This window comes from Scophthalmus maximus, chromosome 2 (assembly GCF_022379125.1).
Source record: "Scophthalmus maximus strain ysfricsl-2021 chromosome 2, ASM2237912v1, whole genome shotgun sequence".
NCBI lineage: Eukaryota > Metazoa > Chordata > Actinopteri > Pleuronectiformes > Scophthalmidae > Scophthalmus > Scophthalmus maximus.
Window position 1 is genome coordinate 20,469,014 of NC_061516.1, and position 27,761 is coordinate 20,496,774.

The 27,761-nt window shown below is 43.3% G+C and overlaps 2 protein-coding genes across 5 annotated transcripts; both read left to right on the forward strand.

Annotated features, from left to right (window-relative positions):
* Positions 1-192: 192 nt before the first annotated feature.
* Positions 193-17,901, forward strand: rbm27 (RNA binding motif protein 27). Of its 4 annotated transcripts, none has more exons than XM_035625097.2 (21): positions 193-394; positions 1,556-1,674; positions 2,760-2,887; positions 3,118-3,197; positions 4,092-4,291; positions 4,761-5,108; positions 5,730-5,957; positions 7,182-7,364; positions 7,980-8,126; positions 8,440-8,593; positions 9,146-9,299; positions 9,616-9,849; positions 9,978-10,109; positions 10,611-10,736; positions 10,913-10,987; positions 11,169-11,345; positions 11,807-11,911; positions 13,851-14,078; positions 14,188-14,271; positions 14,443-14,562; positions 15,242-17,901. In XM_035625097.2, exons 1-21 carry the CDS (start codon positions 336-338, stop codon positions 15,338-15,340), a joined length of 3,180 nt encoding a protein of 1,059 aa, XP_035480990.2. In that variant the 5' UTR covers positions 193-335; the 3' UTR covers positions 15,341-17,901. The 4 variants fall into 4 exon arrangements, with proteins under 4 accessions (XP_035480990.2, XP_035480991.2, XP_035480993.2 ...); XM_035625098.2 differs by having other exon boundaries at positions 15,245-17,901; XM_035625099.2 differs by having other exon boundaries at positions 194-394; positions 11,169-11,297.
* Positions 17,902-21,659: 3,758 nt separating this feature from the next.
* On the forward strand, positions 21,660-23,572 carry pou4f3 (POU class 4 homeobox 3). Its single transcript, XM_035627229.2, has 2 exons — positions 21,660-21,926; positions 22,287-23,572. Exons 1-2 carry the CDS (start codon positions 21,807-21,809, stop codon positions 23,277-23,279), a joined length of 1,113 nt encoding a protein of 370 aa, XP_035483122.2. The 5' UTR covers positions 21,660-21,806; the 3' UTR covers positions 23,280-23,572.
* Positions 23,573-27,761: the final 4,189 nt, after the last annotated feature.

Genomic DNA, 27,761 nt, shown 5'->3' on the forward strand with positions numbered 1-27,761 from the left:
GCGTCGTGTCGTTCAACGTTTATCGAACTGATACCTTGATTTGGAAAAAATAATACTTGGTGAACATTATTTATTTTAACACACAACTACTCTGTAGTCGTATGTGGACATAATGAATGGTGGGCGAATAAGGGAATGGTCATGGATATAACGCCCGTCGTCGTGCACCGCTTTACGACAACTCGCCTTGTTTTACCATGCCGTAAAGCGCCTCGTCCGACCTGCCAGTGAAGAGAGAGACAGAAGGCCTTAAAGCTTATAAATTCATAGACGATGAGAGCAGGGTTATCAAAACGCACTTTCATTTCATAGACAGTGTTATCGTCTTCCTCACGATGATCATAGAGCATGTGGAAGCCTTGAAGTCGTGGCTGGCAAAACTCCTGGAGCCGATGTGAGTGTTGAATCGAAATGACATTTAGCTAAGCATGCTACGTAGCCGCGGCTAGCTCGGCTAGCCAGCGGGGTTAGCCTGGCATCAATGGAGACTTGCTAAACCGATGGCAACATTTCTTGCACGAGTTAGCGAGCCGCCTTTGCAGCTAGCTGGCCCCCAATAGGGGGCCGAGATAGTGGGTCTTTTTTATTTACGCGAGGCACCGGACTTGTGCACGGCGTTTGCATGTTTGCCGGTGTTTCGTTGCGCTGCTATTTTCGGGTTAGTTAGACACGTAGTTGGCTCGCGACAATGTAACTTTATCACATCTCGCTTGCATGCCCGCAGCAAACTGCAAGAGATTACCCCACCTCGCATGTTTTTATTTTGTACTCGTGATTTAAAATGGCAAACAGTTGAAACACGTTGAGATATATTTAGCCTAACGCTGCCGAATAATTGGTGTTCGTTGCAGTGCAGAAGACACGAGTTAGAGCTGTTGGCTCTCGGGAGTTACCATAGTTGCAGACACCCTCCCCACTCGTTTTTTTGCTTTCAAATGTAAAATCACCAAATGCAAGATTGCAATTGGAAGCAGTTGATTGCTAGATGGGTAAAAGTGATCAGCCCGCACGGGTGCTGGTAAACAGCTGATGCACCCAGTCACCAACGGGTTTACACATGCATGCTTGTGGAAGTGCTGCAAGGTTTAGCCTCACTTACTGTGAGCTTTTTTTGCTTCTTGTGGTGTCTTGCAACTCACATCTTCTTCTTCTTCTCCTTCATTTTGGTTTAGAGTTTTCAATTTATAATTTGCATACTTTCAGGCTCATTGGTCTCCCATTTGTAACAAAGCCTCCAGAGAAGCCTTGTCTGCACTTTGGCCCCCCCACCACACTTTCAGTTGCTAATTTGTGACCCAGCATGTTTTGTCTGATTGGTGTTTTTCTTTCTGTTAATTCATCGGGTAGTAACAACCCTATTTGTTCTCGAAGATCAAACGGGCGTGAAGTGAGATGAGATAGCTATTACACATTACTTACATTTGGTATAATTATAAAATTCATTTCAAATTTCTCCACCCTTTTCACTCTGGAAGTCTTCGTTTCCTCTCTGGATTGTAATGTAAAATTAAGATATTGGGTCGCTGATGTTGACAAGACACTTTGTGACCTGCAGATGTGATGCTGACCCCTCTGCATTAGCCAACTATGTGGTTGCTCTTGTGAAGAAGGACAAACCGGAGAAGGAGCTGAAAGCACTCTGTGCCGATCAGCTTGACGTCTTCCTACAAAAAGGTATTAACTAGTCCACACTAAGTTTTGATGCAGATTCTTGGCCTCTCAACAAAATTGTGCAAAAGTTTTTCCCTGCCGCGGAGATTTCCATTGTTGAGCAAACAAGGGTACCACGTTCATCTTATTAATCTCCTTGCACGTGCCACAGACACAAGAGGCGGTAATGCTTGTAATCCTTGTGGAACTACAGGCGGTGGCACTATGGAGGTCCTTCAGTGAAATTATTTCCCAAAAGGTGGCTAAACTGACGAGGATAGGTTAGGAAAACTAGGTTGAACACGGCGATCAAAAACAAAGCAGGATTGAGTAGTTTTTACTGTTAGTCTTCAGTGTTACCAAGCGGTTATCATACTAAGCCAGTAAGATACTTGAGGTTTGTATTCTACAAGCAGAGGTCGTGTCCACGAAGCATTTGATTTTCAACTGGTGAGATGGTCAAAATGCACAGAAATAAACATTGTCTTTTCAATTTCATTCCAAAGCCATAAGCTTAAGGTTTGCATTCAGAAGATGCTGTACATTATGCTTCTTGTGGGTCCCCATTATGGCCACTAGAGGGCACGTTTTGTTGTTTGAAAGTACTTCAAGAAGAATCAACTCTGAAATTATTCAATGATATAATGCGTTTAGAATGTTTTGATAAGGTTGGCATGTCTTGGTCATCCATAAGAGCTGCTGATTAAAATGCATATTCTCTGACACTTAAGCTATTTATCCTGAGGTTTCAGGCTGTCAGAACATTTATCTATCACCTGTACTAGTCTTTGGAAAAACACTGAAAGAAAAGTCTCAGAAATGGTTCAAACGACCCTTTGGGGGAATTGATTTATGACGTAATATTCTTGTCAAGTAGTTTTTCCCCCTGTGTTGTTTCTGTATTTGTAATTCATTTAGAGTTAATTAGACCTTGGATATATTTAGTGCTGCCAGAGGCAGAGAAACATGTGGTGTAGTATCATTCAGAAGCAATGTCGGATCATTTCATGCCTGAGGGGCAATTTTCTCTCTGAGAAAGGATGTTGAAAAACTGGACAAAATTCCTGTGAAGATTGCATCTACTCACACGTTTCACATTGTTCTTGCAGAGACGACAGGATTTGTGGATAAACTATTTGAATGTCTGACAACAAAGAACTACCTGGGAAGTCCTGCTGCCAAGGAGGGTCCTAAAGAGGAGGTCAAACCGCCTACAGTGAAGACAGACGTTGTGGAGGTAAGAAAAGTTGCTCCTTTTTTATGTCTGTAGTAAGAAAATAACACAAAATGGGCATTTCTGTTTGGAACACTGGATTCATTAAATAGCGTCTCACTGTGTGTTAATAGACACCGCATTTATTCATATATTTTTAACAAATAGCCAATATTCTCTCCTTAAATCTTTTCCTATTTTCAAAACGTAAAAAAAAGGAGAGTATAAGTTGTATCTGTTTTTCCCCCCTCAAGGTTGAAACTCAAGAGGAGGAGAGAGAAAACAGGTGGAGGAGAAGTCCTCTGAGAAATCGCCCTGACTTCAATGAGTCCAGGTATGGTTGTGGCTTCGGGGATATTTTCCAGAGCAGCTTAATGACCAAGCATGAGGTATATGCAAGATATTATTCTGACTTTTGCTGACGTTTCCAGTTCAAAGGGCCTCTATTTCTTACTGCCAATGCAAAGCCTTTATTTTGCATGCTCTAGCTGTGTAGAGATAATAAAACATAGACCATCTGCATGGTTGGTTTCAAATCCCAGAAGTCCTGCATGAAAACCCTGGTGTCAAGTAGCCGGTCCCTTGTATAAAACACAGGTAGTCCACAAGAGAGAGGACAATATAGTTAGACTGTCATTAAAACCAGTAGTGGTTTGTGTTTGTTTGTAAATACATTCCCACCACTTACTCTGAGTTTCTCTTTTTGACACAAATAAATGTTCACTTCACGGCGTTAAAGCTGCTGCTTATCAAACTCAACACCTGTAGAACACTTTACGTCTTTCGGGAGACAAAGGGATTATGCCCCTAGAAATATTTTAATAGCTTTAATAGATGTGGTTCTATTAATGGCAAGCAGCAGCAACTGTAAATTAAACCGGTGGTTTTGGAGCAGTTCAGAAAGAGGAAGGCTTTTCACAGGAATATGATCAACATGTTCTGGTAGAACAAGAGAAATCCCTGGGGATTAAAACCTCTCTGTAATAACAATTTATCTTAACAAAGAGGCCAGAGTTAAATACTGGCCAATGCTTGAGATTTCAAGGTGCATATTAAAATATGATCCATGTGTCCTTAGTTGGTAATTATTAAGAGCCACATATGTTTTAGTTGGTTTTAAGATTCAATCCTGCTCGAATCCTCTTATTATCTCCTTAAATCCTCTATTTAAAATGGGGCCTGACAACGATGATTTTAAGGTGTTCCCTCTCACTCGACAATCACACAGGAATCGAGATGACAGGAGACGAGATGAGCGCAAGCGCCGCGACTTCGATCGGTACGGGAAGAGCAGCAGCGACTCCCACCGCGAGCGAGAGCGGCACGAGCGTCGCAGGGGCAGCCCCCGGGGGAGGAGCTACAGCCGCAGCCGGAGCCGGAGTGGCAGCCGAGGAAAGAGCAGGGACAAGGAACACAGAGGAGGCAGAGGTGAGAAAGTTCCCCCACACACACCCCACCCCACCACGCCACAACCAATAACAACAGACCCAGGAGTGTAGGCGTTCCTTAAGCTCCTGCCAGCGCTGTTGATCTGTTCATCAGTGACGCAAAGGTGCTGGAGTGTGTGAGGTGCTTTGGATCGCTGAGAAGAGATCGCATGGAGATGTGGATGTAGCTGTGTCAGACTGTTGGTCAGCCTTGTTGGGAGTTGTTATCGATGAGGAATAATGTGGACAGCTTTGCAATCACATCAGTGGGAATTCAACAGCACAGGCTGGAATTGGCCTTATCGCCAACAAGGTTAATCTACCTCTTTAAGTGTTTGGCACGAGGAGATAAGTGGCTGTTGTTTTCAAAATCTTAAAACTTACAAGGTTTAAATGTCTGCTACTTTCATTGACTATTTGTTTGTGTTTTGTCAAAAATATCTGCCTGTTTCTGCTTGACTTCCAAACAGATTTTAAGTCAAAGTTTGAGGTGGAAAGAAAGGATAACGACGGCTACAACTCTTCAACCACGTCCGGCCCCCAGCAGCAGCAGCAGCAGCAGCAACACCAGCACCAGCAGCAGCAGCACCAGCAGCACCCTCCGCCCCTCCTGCCCCTGCCCACACCTCCACACCCCTTCTCCTCCTCGTCCTCGTCGTCCGCCGGAGGCGTTCCTGTAGCAACACTGGCTCACCTGCCCGATAGCACGACAGACAGCTGGTCTGGCTACTATGGCAACCAGAGGCGAGATGTTGTCGGGAAGCCGTTCAACAGCAACAAGGTTGTTTCACTCAAACAGCGTTGCAGGGATTACGATGGTAAGGATAGAGCGAATCGTCTTTCACCTTTTCATACCTCCCTTCGACCACTTATTTGTTCTCATTAACATTCCTTCCTTCAACTTAAAGTATTTTTTCTTTTATTTATATAGGAACAAAAATGTCTATGTTGAGCCATTTTTTTGTGATGTGCACACTGAGACACAGGGAGCCAGAGCAAACCTCACACTTTTCCCTACAGGGTTATTGATTGCCTTGTTTAGTGTCATCACTAATGACCACTGTTAAGCACTCACTCTCTTTTTCCCCCCAGTGAAAAGCAAGCAAGCAAGCAAAGCAGGCTTACACCCAACTCTCCACAGAGACATGAGAGTGTTTAAACTTACCCACTGTCCCTGAAGCATACTGCTATTTGTCACAGTGCTCAAACACACCCAGTGCCTTAATGAGACTGTGGGGTAAATACATGCACTGTATGTCTCAGCTGCATAGAAGTTGGACGATTGTTCATCTAGTTTATTGTCATTCAACTGTTTTAATATATGTATATTTTTGTGAAAAACTACCTAGAGGATTTGTAATTCTTGTTCAGCCAATGTTTATGGCGTTTCAAACTTCTAAAATAACTACATCTATGTTGCAATTTGTTTTGCTCCACAGAAAAAGGATTTTGCGTCCGCGGTGACCTCTGTCCATTCGACCACGGCAACGACCCTCTCATCGTGGACGATGTCAATCTACCAAATATGATTCCATTCCCGCCACCGCCTGTAATGCCCCCCGCCGGCCTGCCCATGCCCCCGATCACCGAGCCGCCCCCTTCCCTCAGGATACCGCCGATGCCACCTTATGGCCAGCCGGCACCACCGGGCGTCTTTCCCATAAGTAGTAAGTGAAGCTGCCACGTTGATACATAGATGGTAACTTGTTGCCATAATATTCTGCATTTTCATGCAATTGGTAATGATTCCAGAGGACTGTACAGTTATTAAAGCAACTTATGGTTTCTACAACAGCAACCAGTGGAAAAAAAACAATTTATTATTCCCCCCATACACATTTTATTCACATTTTCACGGAAAAGTACATTTCCTGTGACTTTCCGGTCATCTCTAAGCGACTACCCTTTTTTCCACCAGTTTTGTTAGACAGTGTAATTATATGTTATGTAAAGTTTAGTCTTTAAGTTTAGTCCCTAATTTTATCTTAAATTTGTATCTACTGCTCATTCAAAGGGATCAGACAATAAACACATTTTACGAAGAGAGATTGAAGTAAATGTTTAATTATAATGAGATAATGCCACTATCACGGTTCCTCGTGTGAACCTTGTTTCATTTGTCTCTTGTATGGAAGAAAATGGCTTTCCATGAGACAGCTTTGCTTCTGTGTCGATGGTAACATACCATCCAGCATTTCAGCTCCACTATTAATGTACATTTTGTGTTTGAAACTCTTCACTATCAGTGTTTAGTACAACTTATAAAAAGGACAAAACATTTTTCAATTAGGAGGAAAAATGCAAGGAAGGAAAATTATAGCCACTGCACTATAACTTAATCCTGGAGTCTCCTGGAGTGTTTTAGGGAATTAATACATGGCCTCTTTGTGGTTTATGATTGAGACATGACTGTTGCCTTCCACGTACAAACAAAAAGGAAAGAGGACATCGTTGTTTTCATTGCTTCTATCTTGTGCGTTTTACGTTGAATTTGATGTGATGTCGTTTGACCGCTTCAAGTCAAAATCCTTAATCAATGTATTTACCTTTCTTCCCTTAAGAATGCTACTAATATTCATCTATAATCTTAAGATCAGAGTTGATGGCAACTAAAACACTGCAGTCTATTTGTAGCTTTTTCCTGCTTGTTGATTTGATGATACTGGTTAATGGAGTGAGGTTCTGTGAAGTTGATTTGCTATAAATTTAAAAGATATATATATATATATATATATATATATATATATATATATATATATATATATCTCTCTACTGTAAAGTTAAAGCATTGCTTCCTGCCACCTTCCCTCTTGAAATAGTTCAAACCAAAGACTCACTGTCATACCTTGGGATACACTTGAGACATTAGCTTGGGCTTGTGTCTTCCTCAGGACCCCCACTGATAGCAACTAGTGGGATCGATACCCCCAACCACCAATCTGCAATCACTTCCTCTCCTCCTATTGGACCGCCTGGCGTGGGGCTGCCGCCTACTCTTCCTCCTCCTCCTCTTCCTCCACCTCCTCCTTCGTCCTCATCTGTGTCTCTTCATCCTCAATATGTCCAGTCTGAATGTAAGCAGCGATGCTTTTCCTGTTCAGATTTGTGTGTGTGTGTGTGTGTGTGTGTGTGTGTGTGTGTGTGTGTGTGTGTGTGTGTGTGTGTGTGTGTGTGTGTGTGTGTGTGTGTGTGTGTGTGTGTGTGTGTGTGTGTGTGTGTGTGTGTGTGTGTGTGTGTGTGTGTGTGTGTGTGTGTGTGTGTGTGTGTGTGTGTGTGTGTGTGTGTGTGTGTGTGTGTGTGTGTGTGTGTGTGTGTGTGAGAGAGTGTGAGTGAGTGAGTGAGTGAGAGATATGCGTTTTATATGCACTGTGTGATGTCAATGCATGTCTTTATGCAGCAGTAACAGCTGTTGACCAGAGGGTAGCACTGTGTATTTATTTAAGAGACAAAGAAGCTCAGGGCCCTTTAACAACTCTACTACTGCATCCAATGTTGCGTGTTTAAACGATGATATTCTACCGTGGTGTGCAAGATTAGTAACTGATGTCAGGCACTATTTCTTTATTTAGCTATTTATTTATGTGTGACTGCTTATATTAATCATGTGATATCATTTTATGTTTTTTTTTTTTATATTCATAATTACACTCTTGGGTGTTTGTGTGTGTGTTTTAATTTTTAAACATTAGATAACTACGATCCAGAGGGCTACAACCCAGAATCCCCAGCCCTGACCACAGCAGGCCGTAACCAGTACCGTCAGTTCATTCCCCGCGTGCAGACCCAGCGCTCCAACCTCATCGGCCTCACCTCCAACGAAGGACAAGGGTCCAGAGGTAGCATAGTATTTTTCTTATTAGTATTTAAATCTTTTTACACGACCAACACAAAAAATCACAGATGTAAACAACAAAAAATAAATAATCGCTGAATTACTTCTGGCTGCTTCAGTTTCCGGGTCCTGTTATTTTGCATGTGGCTCACTGTCATGTCTTGCTAGGACACTTGGAACTGAACAGAGCCATCGGTAATGTTATCAGTAACGCGTGCTTTTTTTTTCTACTATGACGTGTTAAAATATCAGCCTGTGCTAAAATCTCATTGATTATTATCGATTGTTATTTATAAATATTATTTTGTATCTTCCAGCTGCAAACATAGTGATCCAGACGGAGCCGGTCACTGCAGCCAGCACTCCTGGAAGTAACGTGTCCCGTTTCAACTCGGAGCAGGACAGCAGGAAGAGAATCATGGGACACAGTACAGCTGAGGGACCAGTGCCTAAAAAACCCTGGATAGAAAAGTAAGGATTCAGTGACACGCACACATTTGAAGAGTTCCCTGCAAAATAAGAAATTAGAATTTAAGTTGTCTATAAGGAACATTATAAAACTAGGATTATTATATCTTTTCCACTGTGTCGGCATCTTCTGGTGTTAGACCGAGAACTCTTCTGCTCAACAAGACATTTGAAGAAACTAGCGGGCCACCTGAAATTTGATCGAACAAGTTGCTGCCTTGCCCCAAGAGAGCTTTGTTTCAGACCAAGTGACTCATAGGTCAGCAGCTGATCCTTTGTCTCTGTTGTGGGTAGCAGGTGCACACAAACAGGCCGCTGTCTAGGAGGCTCTACCTGTAATCCCTTTTGAGCGTATAGCAGGTTGACAATCCTCTTTTTCACCTACAGCTGTTACAGGGGCTTGTACAAAATTCAGTGTAAAGACTCGAACCTTTAGGCCAACTGAATGATTATCGTCATTAGTTGTTGATCATCTTGTCGTCTTCTATCCAACTATTTTCCCCTGAAAACAAGGGCCTTGGCAAACATATACACTCCTTTTCCCTCTTGTTTCAGGACAAACTTCAACAACCAACATAAGGGCATTTTTCCCAAGAGGAATCACTACATGAACACCAAGCTGGAGGTTCGCAAGATCCCCCGAGAGCTCAACAACATCACCAAGCTCAATGAGCACTTCAGCAAGTTCGGAACCATCGTCAACATACAGGTAAAATGCATCATTTGCTAGTAGATCTTTGAAGGGCATGATTAGCTATTCATGTAGTTTTAGAATATGTGCGTATTTTGAGATACAAAATAAAGAATTCACACTAGTTTCTGGACGTAGTGTAAAAAGGCATCACATTCTCCATACCTAACTCACAGTGTATCAGCACAACTTGAAAAATGACTATACAGTGTGAAGGCTAGTACAAGCAACTCGAGCCTTAAGCCTAAGCAATTTTCTTAATCAAGCAAGTTCAGCCCTGATTACAAATATGAGTTCCTTCGTACCTAACCTGCACACTCCCCTCTCAACGCAGGTTGTGTTTGGTGGAGACCCAGAGGCGGCGTTGATTCAGTACACGAAAAACGAAGAGGCCAGGCGGGCCATTTCCAGCATCGAAGCCGTCCTCAACAACCGCTTCATCCGAGTGTACTGGCACCGTGAGTGCGGCGTCAACGCCACAGGGCTTCAGCAGCAGGAGCAGAGCTCGGGGAGCCTGGCGGCTGGATTAGCCCCCAGCCAGGGGCTACAGCACAGCAACGTGCACAAGGTCAGTAAAAAAAAACAAACGCTAAAACTTATATAGACGCACTTCGTCATGTAATGATCTCACAGTCTTGCCACATTTCTGAATTTTTCTCCCCTTTTTTTTTTTTTTTTTTTTTTTTAAATCTGCAGGGAATTAAACAGCACAGTCCAGCTGCATATGTTTTGAACAACACTGTACCAAAGCATCGCCTGCCAGCAGCGGCTGGCAACACAGCTGCAACCAGGACGGACAGTCTGAACCCAAACACGGATGCCTCCGCAGTACGTATTAGTTCAGGCTTGGAATGCCACACTTTGTCTCCATAGGATTACGAATAATGTCGGACATGTTGTGTTTCTGAGTTGGTGAAATTGACCCTAATGACTCTGTGAGGTTGGACTTAACACACATGGTACAAATATGGTACAAATATGGTACATGTTACGGGTGTTAATTTACACTTTTAACTTTTTTGACAGTGTAAAATATAGTTCCTGAAACACACTTGAGTTACAGGGAAACATCTTTAATGAGAAGGGGTAATTGAAGCTTGGTCAGGAGTTTTAAAACCGGAATAGAGACATTTTTTACAGTAGTTGATTTTGAAAGTACATTTGCACGAGAATGGGTTTAGATTTTTGCGCAGTCACACACACTAAATTCACTCTCATAGGACCTGCAATAGACTGAGGTGGCATTCTTGTTTTTGTCTGTGTCAACAACTTTCTATAATCTCATTGTGATGACCTAAATGTGTTGCTCTCTCGATGCACGGCACTTAGGTGGCGCCTGCGCTGACAAACACCCAGAAGAGCCCCTACACTTCTACAGCCCTCAAGTCGTCCTCAAAGAGCCTTGGGAAAACGGGAAAAGCACTAGAAGCACAGGAAGTCCACAAGAAGAAACAGGCATGTTGCTGAATTTTTTAATACATATTTTGACTGCTTACAAGAATAGCAGAGCCCTATTTAGCCATTTGTTTTCCTCAGGGGCCTCTTAGTGAGAAGCAGACTACAACTGGGAGAGAAAAGAGTTTTCCACCTCCTTGAATGTATTTGTTTATATTGTTGTTTTTTTCTCTTAGGAGGCATTAAAACTCCAGCAGGACATGAGAAAGAAGAAGCAAGAGATGCTACAGACACAGATCGAATGTCAGAAGGTAAGACTGGTCGCAACAGCCCATTTATCTCTGCACCTCTTGCCGTTCTTCTCCTCATCCTATTTATTTGCGTTCTGTGCCGCTTGGTTGTCTCATCTTTACCAAACTCTCCCTGCTCCCTTTCCTTTTCCCGTCTTTTACCACCTTTCCTTCTCTCACTGCTCCTTTTTTCCTCTTCCAGACCTTGATAAACCGCCTGGAGAAGAACCGAGGGATGAAACCTGAGGACAGAGCCAAAATCATGAAGACCCTGAAGGACCTGACAGACAAAATCACCCAACTGCAGAACGAGATGAATCCAGCCTCCCAGGTCTCCAGCACCAAATCCAACCACAGTCAGACAAAGACCAAGACCGATGTAGGTTTTGGCCCTTTTGGCCGGAACTATGATGCTTTCTTCCATATGACGCAATCGATACTGAGATTGAAAACTGTCATTGGGTAGATTTTAGGATAGCTTATTATGGCTGTTTACAGAACTGAACTGGCCTTTCACATATGACAAACGTGGCATAGAGCATTCAACCCTCCCACTCACTTGCTGTTAATTTTCTGGAGATTTTCCTGCTGTAGAAGTTTTACGTGGGGGGCCGGAAAATGTCCTGAGCAACATTTACGGATATTTGCGTTCTCACATATAGCCTCTCTAGAAGAGTTCAGGAATAATGTCTCTGAAAGCAGCTTATGTCAATTTTAAACCAAGTTCAAATACCCGGTACATGTTTTTTTTGGGAAAATGTGCTCCTACTGTGGGTCGTCATCGAATATTTTCATCACCTCTATGTATTTGTGTGTGTAAATTTTTCCACGTGTGACCAGGCCCAGAAGGAACTGCTGGATGCAGAGCTGGACTTTCACCAAAAGATGAGCTCCGGAGAAGACACGACAGACCTCAAGAGAAAACTGGGGCAGCTACAGGTGGAGGTAATTCACCTACGAACACATAACACACACGGAACACAACCCACAGATTAAAGATCTTAAAAGATACCACGAGCGCGCGTCATCAGCATTTTTCTCAAGCGCCGACGCTGACGTCGTGACACCAGGTTGTTCCTCAGAGGAAGTCAGGGGATACACACCGGTGACAAATTAGTGGGAAAAACCTGGAAAATGATGGAAGAAACAGGATCAAGATGTCCCCATCCACAGGGCACAAGGGTCACTGAACAGTTTAGATATGAAAATTATATGAACCGTTTCACAGGTTCAGTTAATATGTGATTTGTGGGCCGTTTTTTTGAAAGAATAGTCTTCAAAACCTCCAGTGGGGTTGGTTTGATTATATTAGTAGATTCGTGGGATCAATACCCAAATTGAGTTTGTACTTTATACAGGTGCTGTTTTGTTTTTTTATCAATACGATAAACTATTTATCTCATCATGAGACAATCTACTGTTAGTATCATACATTTTTGAATTATGAAATAAGTGATAATTGTCGTTCAACGATTTAAAAGTTATATTTTCAGGGCTATCGCATTAATTACACTAGTTTTATGGAAATCACACTGGTATTGATGTATGTTACAAATGAGAGAACGAGGCATTAAATGATAATCACAAGAATTAGGCCGTCACACAGTTTATCTTTGCGTGAATTCCATTCACAGATCTATTTACTTTTCTCCAGGGGTTGGGGGAAATACCATTTTTTCCCCCCACATTTATTATGATATATGCCAAGAAATGGGTATTTGCAAATGTGTATGGGTATTACCCAGCACATCTTCTTAAACCTTAAATAATGATGTAAATAATGTGTAGAATATGAGTATATGAATCTGTTTGCTGAGCCTGCTCATTGGAAAATTAAATATCGAATGTTTCCCAGCCATAGGCTGCATCCTCTCGTGTCAGTCACTTCAGGCTTGGCTCCACATCTCCTCCCCTCCAGCTTTGAAAACAAGCAGCAACATACGAACACAGACGGGATCGGTCGGCTGTGTCACCAGAGCAGAGCTTTTGTTAGCAACACCCTGCCTAACATGTTTTTTCCTCCCCTCAAACCCCGTGGGGGCCTAAATTAGCTTGTTGTTAAAAATTCATACCACCTTCAATCCGTCCAAAACCCAACCCTCCTTCTGCACATTAAACTGCAGCCACTTAAGCAAGCCCAGAGGAACGGACGCTAACGAAAGCCAAATCAAGACACAGGTCGTACACTGATGGAGCCCCGTCTCATTAAAGTTTGAGGCTGCGGGTCCTTGTAAGAAAATCGCAGGGTGACAATTAGAGGGACGAGAGAGGGAGGGACAAATGTAAGAGAGTGGTTGTGAGGTTGTCGAGTGGCGAGGAAGCGAGGAGATGTCACTTTAAAAATGGAGGAGTGACAACTAATGGTGAATGAGGAGACCGGAGTCCAGCTTGTAAGGAATTATTTCAGTGCCCAAGATGAGATAAATGTGCAATATTATATTTTTGATCGCAATACACAATAAATATTGAGATATTTTTTAATCCCCTCCCAAGCACTTCATAAATGCACAACTTAACCCTTTGATACATACAATCAGAACAGTATGATGATTCAAGTCGTCCCTGAAATATATCCCTTTATTAAAACATTCTTTAATCTTAATTATAATCATCAATGCTTTCTATTGGGACAATATACAACTTCAAAGCTAGTCATATGCACCTTAAAAAAAATTTACGTTACAATTTGCAGCCCCAGTATTCGCGTTATAGTCATTTAATACATCTCATGTGCAATAAGCTGCGATACACCGAATATATTCGAGATGCTGCCCACCCCTAATGTGATGGTATTGATTGATTTTTTTCAATTTTTTTTTTACACAGGCACATGGCGCCCAGATGTGTCAACAACATTAAACCTGTCCCATTTGTTCTCCTCCAGGCGACGCGGTTGGGTCTGATCCGGCCTCCGGCAGGTCGCGGTCGGGGTCGAGGGAAGATGGCACTCGAGCCCGGTTCGATGCACGTCGGCCGCGGAAGGGGCCGGAGCCGGGAGATGATGGCTCGCGGCGGGACCGTGAACCGCATGTCGGTCGACCACAGACCCAGAGCCCTGGCCATCCTGGGGGTCACCAAGGAGGAGAAAGAAGAGCTGATGCCACACTTTGTGGTGAGGACTGTTAATTAAAGAGTCAGAAGACTTAGTTTCACTCATATTTGATATGATTATTGAACAAGTAGAATGAAAGTCATACAGATTTTTTTCTTTTCCGTCTTAGAAATTTGGGGAGGTTGAGGATCTCCGTGACCAAGACGCTAACAGTGTCGTCATGACCTTCAAAACACGAAGCGAAGCAGAGAATGTAAGTGACGTGACTCTGAACCAGACCAGTCTCTCACCATCTTTTCCTTCTTCCTTCCCTCTAATCCACTCTCATTACTCAAATGGTAAAATGAAAAAGTTTTTTTGGGTTTTCCAAGTTTAATTTGAAATTCCCGCCTGTTTTCTTTTTTGTTTGTTTGTTTGTTTTTAGGCAGCTAACCAGGGAGCTAAGTTCAAAGGTCGAGTCCTGCAGATATCCTGGTACAAGCCCAAGATGCCCTCTATTGCAACGGAGCCGGAGGAGGAAGAGGCTAAAGACGAGGAAAATAAGGTAAAGGGACACGTTCAGCACTTGGTCTGTTTTCACCAGGAAGCCGGTGAAGGAAGTCCCATCTACAGTCCAACCTGAAATTCCAAGTGGGGAAACATTTGGAAGTTTTTAGGTTGTATTCATAGATATTTTTACTTTGTAAATTTTATTCCAGTGCTTCTAAATGTTTCACTGCTGCTCCCAATGGAAAATCAGGGCAGGCCTCTCAGTACTAAGAGCATCTTAGCCCTTTGAGTAAAACTGCATTACTGTCAGATGAGATCCTCATACTGTATTTTCATGTTTTTTGAGCTATGAGGTCGGGGGGTCCTTCCTCGTGTGCAAGTGAGTTTCTCGTTCCTCGGGGCCGATCCCTTCGCTCAAATATGCATTTTTATAACTTTTCCGTGTCTGTTGATAATCACTGTGAAAGTGTGTCTTAAGGCGAAGGTGAGAAATTCCCTCCAGACTGGTGATCCACTCAGAGACACTCAAAGCCCTTCTAATTTCAATGCGACTCCTTTGAGCGAGGGGCATGATTTATTAAATATCTTCCAGAAAACCCCCAGTAGCCCACGATGCTGCTAATACGCACTTCCATATGCTCATCAGCTCAGGTGTTCAGGAATAATTCTAATGTCAAAAGAAAAGCATCAAACTAAACGCCGCAATATGTCCTATTTTTTTCTTATCCAATCAGAAGGAAGCTAGCTCTTATTTGCCCGGTGAGGAGGAAGAGGAGGAGGAAGAGGACGACGACGAAGACGACGAGTACGAGAGCCGATCGTGGAGACGGTGAAGGTGTCGTGATTCGTCGGCGCCGGCTCTCCGGCAAACTCAGTAGTTCCTTTTCTCTCGCGTGAAGATAAAATCAGTTCAACAGAACTTTTTTTTTTTTTTCCTTTCCAGTATTTTTCAAACTAAGTAATTTTAGACTCTAATCAAAGTAAAAAATAAAAACAAACATCTTCACTTTATTGTACGTCAATAGAAGTTTTAGGGGGCCGAGAGCTTTTTGTGTCCCTCGACTAAACAATTATTTAAAACCTCTCACTTTTGCTGAGAAAGATAAATGTTAAGTTGTTCTTATAGATAGAAAAATAAACCTATGTAAGTTTGAGTGTGCATACCAGATGATTAATATCAGTAATGCACAACATTTGTGTCTACAGTGAATAGGTATTTTTATACATACTGTATTTAAGCTCCTTTCTCACTAGTTTTTTGAAAAGAAAAACCCTTGTCCTCCGATCAGGGACAGCCATTCCATCACCAACAGAACGTTCTCTGTCGCCCGCCAGATATATTTATTTTTTGTACCTATATTTGGCACAGTTATGGTATGGTTTTCCATTTCATTTCATTTCTCACATTTTTTTTTTGGCATGGTCAAAGCCCCAAAATGTATAAGGATCCACATATTTTTTTTTGGGGGGGGGGGGACGACACATCGTGGCATGAACGCACTCTAGTTTGTGCATGTTGTATTCTTAAACAAACAGAAGCCGCTCCTCTCCCAGCAGCAGCCGTGCAGGTACAGTAGGATTCCAGTGCAATAGGAAACAAACAAAAAAAAACAAACTATAAACAATGTTTACAAATTGTCATTTGTCATTTCCCCACTTCTTGTCCTGCTGTTCACAATGTCCAGTGCCACTCTGTGTAAATACAAACACCCCCACGGGCGTTCTACGTTTTCTAAGAGTGTCGAAACATTCACCTGACAGGACAAGGATCAGATCACCTATTTAAAAAAAAAAAAAAAATGTGAGATCCATTGATGGGTGTCTAAATGTAATACTGAACAGTTGATTTTGATATATATCTACATATATATATATATATATTATTTCTTTGCCTTACACAATCAGCAGATGGCTGAATTTTTACAAGATTTGTGATTTACTTTTGTAAAATTTGTAAATGAGAAATTACTGTTTGCTGGGGGTTTTTTTGAGTTTTATTTTTTTCCTGTCATTTAAAAGGAATGGCGATGGTTCACGTCAGGTCGAGAAGGTTAAGACAAGGGTGCATGATGTCTCTGCATATTCGCTAAGATTTTTGCATTCGTGACCGGTTCCACGCTGCTGTTTCACTGATTTTGTCATTTAAATAGCACATTTCTCAACAAAAAAAGCATTCAGAGCTGCTCTGATGAAAGGCACGAGGGAGGAGGAGGTGATGTCACGCATGCACCCCCCACCCCCAACCACAATATTATTTGTACATTAGTGCAGCTTTGCCGGCATCTGAATATTGTCGGACAAAGTGCAGACACAATGTGCATCTTTCACGAGCACAGGTTTTATTTTTGCCTTCACACATACTGTACGTTAGGATCCTTAGGGTGGGAGGAATTAAAAAAATAATTACATTGCATTAAAAACATTGAGCACATTGTGAAAACACAGGTTTTTGTTAGTTATTTCTAGTGTCGCCTCCCTCAAACGAATTTCTATATTTACATGCAGCCTAATGGAGTTTTGTTTGAAGTATCATAACATCATATCCGGTAAAAAAAACAACAAAAAACAGTCATATTGAACCACCACAACTTAGGAGAGATATTATTAACTCGTAACAGACTCAGTCATTTACACAATCATGCAGTCAGTATTTCTGGCAGTAATTATTAATTTCCTCCCACCTTCAGCGACGGCAGTGCTCTCGTTTGGATTTCATATCTCACTGTTGTCGAACCGTTCACGAGCCTCTTGCCATTAACTTTATTGTCCCATTAAAACCTTTTGAGTTCATATTCACCATCACTGTCGGTCAAAGTGAGGTGTTCAGGTGTGCGACGGAAAGCTGAAGCTTTCCACTTTGCACTCACTACTTTAATATGACCTGCTCACGTGATAGGTTTTTAATTTTTTTCTGACAGTTTTGAAGGACATACCTCTACTAGCAGGGTTCATGCTTGTGTGTATGTGAGGACACAGAGAAGGTCTTTCTCGCTCCCCCCCCACACTTTTTGTACTATCAACTGAATGCTACGATCCCCAACAATAGTGTAAAAAATGTAAAATGTTTATTGGATAATAGTTTTGGATTTGTTACTGTTTATATTTACAGGATGTGGATGTATTTTCTTCTTGTATTTTGTTTGTAAAAATGGGATTTCTAATTTACGAGCATGTTTGCTTTTGCCAATAAAGATGGAGGAATGGGGGCGCTTGTAAAGCGATCAAAAAAAAAAAGAGAAGAAAAAAAATTACAGTTTCAATTAGATCTTGGAGGGGGGAAAAAAGATTTTGAGTTTTAAAAAAAAAAAAGAAAACTGACCAAAGAACGGAGTCAACATTGGCAAGGACAAAAAAAAAATCAAGCAAAAGCATTCCAGAAAATATTACCCTAAAACTTGTGTGGTCTCGTTTCTTAATTTCACATCATCACCTCAAATGAATTCTAGGGGGTTCTTGACGAGATGGGGTGGTCGGAGGTCATACAGTGCTTTATTATGCTTTACGTGTCTGCTGCATTATTTAGATATTCATATACGATTGGAAATACCTGAACCAAAACGAGCATCTGAAGTCTTTATGGTCGGGTCTGAAATGCATTTTGACTTTGAAAGTCAAAACTAAATTCGTTAAAATATAAGTCGTGAAAACTGAATATCTGTTTGCACAAACAGCCACATCACTTAGCTGAGAGTCCCCACTGGTACTTCAGAACACTTTTCATAACTTTCATAATAAAAGCACTCAGGAGTGTGCAGACCTCTGACAGATGACCAGTCCCCCACCCAAATGCTGTTTCACCCAAAACTTTCATTCACATCTGCATCTGACCTACAGATCTTTTTTTCAATAAATGTTATGTATTTGTAAAGAAACTACAAGTTGAATCACCTGTTACCATGGCTGAGACATATATTTGATTCCATTTTTAATGTAAATCCATCCATAACTTTTTGAGTAATGCTGTAAACTGATAAACAAACAAACCAAACTAATCACATTAACCTTTGGCCGAGGTAAGATATTGAATAGAAACCAATTTGTTTATGGTAACTGCACTGACTAGTTTGTGAATTTCTGGACACGTAGTAAAACACGTGACCAACGACTAAGCAGAGGTCACTGAGGTAGAGACATGTCGCAAAGGATAAAATAAAATCCTCTGTCTCAGGTGTCATAAAAGATAGAAAGCCTTATAGGCACGAAAAAGCAAAGCTGATTTTTTTTTTTTTGACTTTGGCATGGTGGCATGGTGGCATGGTGACCGGAACAGTAATACTTTGGTGTGTGTGGTGTTTATAATGAACTCTTAGCAGCCACAATGTGGCCATAATATAATAAAATGTACTCCAACAGTCAATTAAAGTCATTTTATACATCATTTTTTCAGATGTGAATAATTCCAGTCAGGTTAAAAAGTCATAACATAAGATTGATTAATCGATACATATAGGTTTTGGAATCAGATTATAATCCTGTGTGGAGCCTGGGCCACATGTTCTGTACATGATGAAATGATTGGATGAATGTAAGTGGATAGTCAATACAAATCAATACCTCCCATCGTGTCCATCTCTTCAAGAAGAATCGCTCACTTTAGGCCCCTCGAACAAATCCCACCACATCCGACTGTGACCTCTGACTCTCAGTTTAATTACAGCAGCCCCGTGACTATGACATATTAAAATATCGCTGAATAATGCACGAGCATTTCTTACTTTAGGAAGTCAAGTGAAAACACTCAGAGTCGGTTCAGTTTAATGCAAGAGCTTTTTGCCCCCCCGCCCTCCCGGGGGAAGGGATTTCAAACCGGAGGCCTGCACGTTGCACCGTCACTGGCAGATCCTGATGTGGCAGTCTGGTAACTGGGAGGTGGAGAGCCAGCACTGGTTAGAGTGGGGCTCTATATGGATGCCAACTCCTACAATAATTTGATACGAGTATAAATAAATTAGAAAAATTAATTATTTGACAAAAATACAATTTGCCATTTGATTTTTCAAATACAAAAAAATTGTAAAATAATATATATTATCAATTGAAATTAAATCTGAAGAATTCATTAAATCGTTTGTTTTGCTTTGGAATTTCCCTGTCAATTCTGCAAATATGTGAAAGAAATGTATACCTATAAGTGTAATTCTTATAGATATAGATAATTTACACGTGGAAGGATGTAGCCTAACGATCAACCATTGAATGAATTAATAAACAATATCACTCTGGACACACGTCTCATACACACTGTAATTTGTCAACATTATATATATATATAATGATGTATAAACATGAGTAAAGACACGCTTCACTTTTTAAAAATCTGATTAGGTAAGAAACTGTAGAAAATATTATTTTTCATCAAGGCAAACTCTGTATACCTGTAATTTTCAGTACATCATAATAAGAAAAGAAGTGGGGCTACTGTTTATGAAGTTTTTATTGAAATGACCGATCACCTTGGGTAAAGGAAAGGATGCTGCTGTGACAGCAGTTGGGAGAAGAAGAATAGCTGCTGTTACATTTGGCCTCAAGAACGTCAGATGCAATCCTCCGAATGTGAAAAGACACAGAGATGACAGAGTCGTAAACAATGACCATTCAATTATGAATATAGGGGGGGGGGGGTTCATGCTTTATTCAAAGGAACATCTGAGGAAATTCAGAGGGATCCATAAGCACAGCAGCAGCAGCTTCCCTGAAAGCTTTTTTTTAATATACAGTACACTGATCGCGTGAACTTTAACAATCACTTTTAAAGGTAAAGCCTATATCTTCATCAATGTGTGTTGGAAATGTGCGAATCCTACCCCCCGAGGCCACAGTGCCATATCCCGCCTGCAACAGGTTTTTGCATTGTGGGGAAGAAGAAAAGAAGGAAAGTCCTGGGCCTGTTTTAATCTGTGTAATGAATAAGAAAATGCCAACGTGGTAATGGAAGCCTGCCACCGCGCTGCTGAATTATTCAGAGTCTGGGGAACCAGAGAGGAGGCGGCCGGGCGGGATCGGATGGAGCCGGGGTGTCATCAGTGCGCCTCTGCCCCCGCCTCTGGCTCCTCTTTCGGCCCGTCCACCACCACCACCACCACGGCTCCGTGGGTTTTAAGCGGGCGGGCCACATGAGACGCCCGTAGAGCAGCCCGGGGGGGGTGGGAGGGTGGGAGGGTGGGTGGGCTCTCACATGGGGGAAGAGGCCTGCATAGGCCGAGGCTGCTGGGTCAACTGGTCAGCAAACCTGATAGGCCGCAATTTTAAAACCAGTGTTTCCGACTATTTCAGCACCACGGACAGCGGCCAGCAGATGACCCCGCCCTGCGCTGTCCGTGGTGCTGAACGATTGGTTCGCACCGGAGTGGAGGAGGAATCCCTGGTTTTCTTTATTCGTTTTTTTTTTTTTGATTTTGACCCCTCATGGACTCAACTCTCGAGTCGTCGTTTGTGCCTTTTGACACACACACACACACACACAACAACTATTTTCATAGTCGATTAATCTGTCGATTATTTTCTCGATGAATCGATGAGTTGTTCGGTTGCATAAAATGTCATAAAATTGCCAAAAAATTAAGATTGTGTTACCCCGAATCCCAAGATGATGTTTTTTGTTTTGTTTCCAAACAGCAAATATATTCAGTTTTACTGTCACAGAGAAGCAAAGGAATCGGAAAATATTCACATTTAAGAAGCTGGAATCAGAGAATTTAGGCTCTTTTTCCCACCATAAAAACTACTTGAACCGATTATATTAGTATGAATTTAGTGATGGTTACTCATCGATTAATCGATTAACTGTTGCAGATCATTGTCTTTTTGACAGAAGTGGTTATACTGACTCCAAATGTTGCTATAATAAACACTGATATCTTCGTATTTAAAAAGTGTCTTATCTTGCATAACACATTTGAGCAATAGCGGGATACACTTTTAGGCTTTTAAGCAATTTAGTCATATACCATATGAACAATATTTTTGTTAGATTATAAAGGGAGGGGGGGGGTTGTTCGGTTTATTCGACGCTTGCGCACGGAGGACAACATTTTGAAAAGTGTAAGCTGAGCAGAGGAGCAGGTGGGAGGGGAGGAGGAGGAGGAGGAGGAGGAGGAGGGAGGCTGAAAGAGGAGGAGGAGGAGGGGGGGGGGGGGGGGGGGGAGAGGGGATGCCGGGAGGCGCTGCCCGACGTTGAACAGCTCAGTCCGGCGAAGGAGGAGAGAGCAGAGCTCCGTGTCTGGCCGTCCCCCCGCTTCACCCCTCCCGGCTTTCCATGTCAGGGGCCACACTGCTCGCGAGGTGCCTGCTGGGAGGAGGATGATGACCATGAACGGCAAGCAGCATTTCTCCATGCACCCGGCCCTGCACGAGCCCAAGTACACCGGCCTGCACTCAGGCGCGGAGGGCATGCGCAGAGTCTGTCTGCCCGCCCCGCAGGTACGTTCACAGGTCGGGGTGGTGGAGTGTGTGGCGGCTGTGGAGCACGGGGGGGGGGGCTATCACACAGGAAAATGTCTGTTAAGTTGATTTGACAGGACTTTGTTCTATCCTCTTACTCTCTCCCTCTCCACCCCCCTCCCCATCCCATCCCATCCACGCCTATTCAACAAATGCTCTTGCTTTCATATTAATTTTTATGACCTGCGCTTTGAGGAGGGTTCCTCTCCTCTCCTCTCCTCTCCTCTGCGATGCTGCTTGCCTGTGGACGAGAAGAAAAAAAAAAATGTTTTTTAGATTCCTGAGAGTTTGCCTGACATAATTCCCCACTGACTCCAGTATGCGCACTCTTGCTTGCAGCTGCAGGGCAATATATTCGGCGGCTTTGATGAGAGCCTGCTGGCGCGGGCAGAGGCTCTGGCGGCGGCTGACAGCATCGTCTCTCACGGCAAGAGTCACCCGTTCAAACCAGACGTGACTTACCATACCATGAGCAGTGTCCCCTGCACCTCGGCCTCCTCCTCGTCCTCGTCCTCCTCCTCCGCCGCCGCCGTGCCCATCTCCCACCACGTCCCCACCACCATCGCCGCCGCCTCCCACCACCACCACCACCACCACCACCACCTCGGACAGAGCCTGGAGGCCGGGGACCTCCTGGACCACCTCTCCTCCAGCCTGGCCGTGAGCGGCATGGGTGTTTCGGAGCCTCCGGGGATGAACGCGCCGGCGCACCACCACCAGCACCAGCACCAGCACCCGCACCCGCACCCGCACCACCACCTGCAGACCATGGGGCAGCTGCACCAGGCGATGGCCAACATGGCGCACCCGCACTCGCTGTCCGCGCACGGCGGCATGGCGTGCGTCAGCGACGTGGAGTCCGATCCCAGGGAGCTGGAGGCCTTCGCCGAGCGGTTCAAGCAGAGGAGGATCAAACTCGGGGTGACGCAGGCGGACGTCGGCTCGGCGCTGGCCAACCTCAAGATCCCCGGAGTGGGCTCCCTGAGCCAGAGCACCATCTGCCGGTTCGAGTCCCTCACGCTGTCGCACAACAACATGATCGCGCTCAAGCCGGTGCTCCAGGCCTGGCTGGAGGAAGCCGAGGCTGCGCACCGGGAGAAGAGCAGCAAGCCGGACCCCTTCAGCGGCGGCGAGAGGAAGCGAAAGCGCACGTCCATCGCGGCGCCGGAGAAGCGCTCGCTGGAGGCCTACTTCGCCATCCAGCCGCGGCCCTCGTCGGAGAAGATCGCGGCCATCGCCGAGAAGCTGGACCTGAAAAAGAACGTGGTTCGAGTTTGGTTCTGCAACCAGCGGCAGAAACAGAAACGAATGAAATACTCGGCGGTGCACTGAGATTGGCCCGTCATGAATAAAATAGCCCACTGCATTTTTGATCGAGTAATTAATAATGGCCTGAGTAGCCTAACAACAAGAAAAAAAAAATAATAATAGAAAAACGTCCAACCGAGCAGGGATCTATCGACAGCTCGTCCTCACCTCGCATCTGGGATTTATCTCCAACAAACAGACTTCTGATTCGATTCTGTTTTCCCTTCATTTCGTGTCACTCACTCTTCGCTGTTGCACTTTTTTTTCTTCCTGAAATGCTCTTTTTTTGATACGATATGGGACTAATCGATGACTGATCAGTGATGGGGGGGGGGGGGGGGGTCTCGGTGTCTGTGGTCCTTGTATCTTTGCGCACACACTCGCCTCGAATGATCCGTAACTTCACCCGGACAGTTCGTCACATTCAGGGAGAATTCTTCTATGTCTATTTTTATAAAGCCACAAAGTTTAAGGTTGTCGAGGCAACAGTCGTGGGCTCTGTTGTAAAACATGACAACATGTGTGGTTTTGTGAAACGATGGTTTATTTTAATGTTCCTCTTTTTTGGGGGGGGGGGCTATTGGCTGAGACCAGAGTCGATCCAAGCACATCACGGCGGCGCACTATGCAGAAGTTCACCTTCATATCTTGAACTGTATTTTCACCCTTTAAAAAAAAAAAAAAAATCAAGACTTGTGGACTCAACGATTCGGAGGTTTGACAAAAAAAAATATCACACACTTTTTTAAACCGACACCACGATTTTTTTTTTTTTTTTGCAAACGAACCCACTCTTCTCCTGAACTGTGTGATGTGACATTTACGCACAAAAAAGAGCAATAACTCTTTCACAAGGTATTTGAAACCACCGAGTCTCTTTATCTTTAATAATTAAAACAAAAAAAATGTAAATGACACTGTCGTAGGCTGTATGAGACACATCCGTGTGGCTTTTTGGCTGCTGCTATATTTTAATATTTTGATGTGAACATGTTTTTTGGAGCATTACAGGTGAGCTGTACATTTATTATATATCTACAATATATATATATATATATATATATATATATATATATATATCACCTGATTTAAGTATTTATTTTTCCTCACTCTTGATTTCACTTGAAAAAAAAACATGTGTGAAGTTTAAACTTAATAAATTATTGGTTATTTTGTAAAAAAAAAAAAAAAACATCGAAGCGGCGACCTCGTTATTTTTTTGGGGTGATTTATTGAACTGTTATTGTTTTGAGAATATTGACGTCATAGGATGAGGCCTGGAAATGTTTTAAAGAAAGAAGGAAAGGGCGATAAAAAAAAATCCTCATGCATACACTCTTGTGTTGGACGTCGCTATGGGTTGTTTTATTTATGGAACACCTCTGCTGGGATTAAATATGTATTATTGTCGTATATGATATAAGCGCCAGGGAGAAGCAAGGGACGGGGGGGGGGGGGGGGGGCTCCTCCGCCACCTCCACAACAAATGTTGACGCCGCGGAGCAGCGTCCTCCGCCCCGCGTCACATCCTCCGCGCCGCTGCCACAATGGGCCCCTTCCTCTCTAATTAGCGCCCGCTTTCAATTATGGATGCCCCCCGCGTGTCGCGCGCGGCGAGGGGTTCGAAATTATTAAGTCATGACGATGCAATATTAATTGTATATATCGGCGTGTATAAAACAGCGGTGATGTGGAGGAGAGAGGACGAACTCTGGGGACGAGCCGGACGCGACAACAGGTGGACCGAGAGAAGTTACAGAGCAGCTTTTTGAATTTTGATTTGCTCATTTATTTAGTGTGTATTTATCCACTTTGTCTTTTACTGGGTAAGTATGTTTCCATTCGATTGTGTTTATTGTAATTTGATTCATATGGAACCCTATAGGAGAGCAGCATTGACATGGATGTCTGTTAATAAGGGCCGCCAAGGCGATTTTATATTATATTATAATTGTTATTATTATTATTATTATAGTAGTAGTATTTTGATCATTATTATCATTATAATGTATTTGTAGGCTGTTAGAATCATTATTAGAAATACGGTTGACTCTCAACTTTTTCGCCAATTTGAACAAAACAATTTGAACAATATTGCTCTTTAAATTCAGCCATGTTCTCTACATGGATAGAATCCGCTCACAGCAGCAAAGGGCCACGTTCTCAAACTAAATATAAAAGGCCATAGCTTCATAGCTTTATATAAATATATATTGTGTGTTTTTTTTTTAAATAAATAAAATAAATTAATACTAAATAATGGAACGCTTCCGCACCGGATTCCTCCGTGCAGTCGACATGACCCCTCCGGGTGTGTGATCTGTCCCAGTGAGACTTGTCGAGGGGAGGGAGGGGGGGGCTGCCGCATCAATACTTTGGCAATTTACCCGGAAACGTTCGTGGCACGTTAATGAATATTTCCCTTTGATGCGGAGGTGTCATTAATTGCCAGTGCGTAAAATGATATGGTGTTATTAGTACATGACTTTATGGGGGGATAGAAGAGAATGATCTTCGTGTTGAATGAGGCGTTTTGTGGCGTTAAGAAAGGTGAAGTTCGGACACCTTCAGTGTGAATAATTGATCCTCTCAATACCCGTATTGATATCAGAACGCAGGCTGCCGGCTGTGCGCTCAGTTGAGCTGAAGAGGCTCGTCGGCGCCATGTGGCGACTGCAGGGGCCACTTCAATTATTCAGCAGAAAGCATCTCAAAGGTATAATATGGTTTTATTGTATTGCGTTTTCTCGTGCAATAACAACGCAGACGTGTCGGGGTCTATGTGCGGGGGCCATTTGTGCATTACCAGTACATATAGGGGGAAAACCCTCGTGCGCAATTAACGTAATTCAAATGGCGATGCTGGTGTTTGAGTGAAAACTAAAAAAAGACAAACGAAAAAAGAGCCAGAGAGAATGGATGATGCGGTGTGTGTGTGCGTGTGTGTGTGTGTGTTTGTGTGTGTGTGTGTGTGTGATGTCCTCATGCAGAGGGGAACATTTTTTTGACAGAATGAGGATGAGAGCTCGGTTTAATTGCTGAAGAATGCATGCACGTACTACACACGCGCGCACGCGCACGGCCCACCCCGCCCTCAAAGACAAGACACCCCGGACTCAATAATTCATCCGGTGCCAGCAGCAACAAATGAGAATGTGACCGGCGCGGAGGGAGACAGCTCTCTATTAGTCACCTTCTATTATCATCAGGAGCCCAACGCAGCAGCTCGGGACCTGAACCCTGCACGGCTGGAGTCTGCACACATACCTGTGGACACACACACACACACACACACACACACAGATTGTGTTACTCTCCGGAAACCTGAGGCCAGGGTGACGGATGTCTTTTAGCAGGAGATATGCTGTCCATCTCTTTCTCTCATTCCCTTCTCTGCTCTGGACAGTTTGAATCCACTTTATTTGTGCGTGTTTTTCATTGAGATGGGGAACAAAGGAAGAGGCAAGTGGCACGAGAGCACATTCACTCACGTAGCATAAAGTCTTAAGTACAACTCTGCAAATTTGGAGCGAAAATGAAACGGGCGTTGCGGGAATGCTCAAATTAAAATGAATTAAATCAATCAAATCAATGATTCGTGGGTTGAAATCACAAAAATTCTACACTCTGCAATCGACAATGGCCCCTCCTTGAAACAAAATGATTGATCTTAATATCACGCATGAGCACCGGATCTGCACAGAAAAACTTCTGTGACAGAGAAACATTTGGACTCTCAAAGTCTGTGTGTGAGGTCAAACTGTGTGTGTCTGCCAACCAACACGGCATGCATTATGTATATGGGGAGTTTTTGAGATGTGCACACACACAAAGAGATCGGAGCGCAGGCAGGGAGGGAGGGAGTGATCCCTCATAGCCACGGTAAAAGATGAGGAGTAATTGCGTCGTCCGTATTTCAGCTTCTCTTAAACGACGTCACTGCACTTTACTCCAGGTTTTTTTCTCCGCTGAGCTCAAACTCAAGTGTATATTTGTGTACTGTATCCAAAAAAGACCAAAAAGACAGGACAAGGCGGGTGGGCTGGGGGGCAGAGTGCATCATGTTAGAGACACAAACAGAACCTCACTTATAACAGCTTGCTTAATTCATTCAGCGGGCCTGAGGAAGACGTATTATACACCCATTCATTATTCAAGTCCTCTCCATTATCAAAGTGCCCAGAGAAATAAGATTAGCCCAGCCAGAAATAACTCACTGTGGCGTGATTTTCTTTTCTTTTTTCATTCTCTCCCCCCTCAAAGCACTTAGCTGGTCAGGTGCAGGTCCGCACACACATACTCCGGTTCGAGTATATGAACACATAATCACCGCACAGGCTGCTGAACATAATAATCCTCTCCTAGAAAATGTGAATGTTAGCGTAACGGGACAGACGCAAGGGTGGAAGAAGGGAAGATGTGGGGAGGGAAAGGAAAAGTAAAACAGGGAGGAAGGGAAAGATTGATGGACGAAAAAAGGAGGATGAAGAGGAATCCAGAGGGCAA

Excerpts from the sequence above, each read along its gene's own strand:
- pou4f3 (XM_035627229.2), top strand. The coding sequence starts at position 21,807 with ATGATGACCATGAACGGCAAGCAGCATTTCTCCATGCACCCGGCCCTG. Across the intron at positions 21,927-22,286 it reads TCTGTCTGCCCGCCCCGCAG|CTGCAGGGCAATATATTCGG; the intron begins GTACGTTCACAG and ends TCTTGCTTGCAG.
- rbm27 (XM_035625097.2), top strand. The coding sequence starts at position 336 with ATGATCATAGAGCATGTGGAAGCCTTGAAGTCGTGGCTGGCAAAACTC. Across the intron at positions 5,958-7,181 it reads GGGCGTCTTTCCCATAAGTA|GACCCCCACTGATAGCAACT; the intron begins GTAAGTGAAGCT and ends TGTCTTCCTCAG. Across the intron at positions 14,079-14,187 it reads AGCTGATGCCACACTTTGTG|AAATTTGGGGAGGTTGAGGA; the intron begins GTGAGGACTGTT and ends TTTCCGTCTTAG.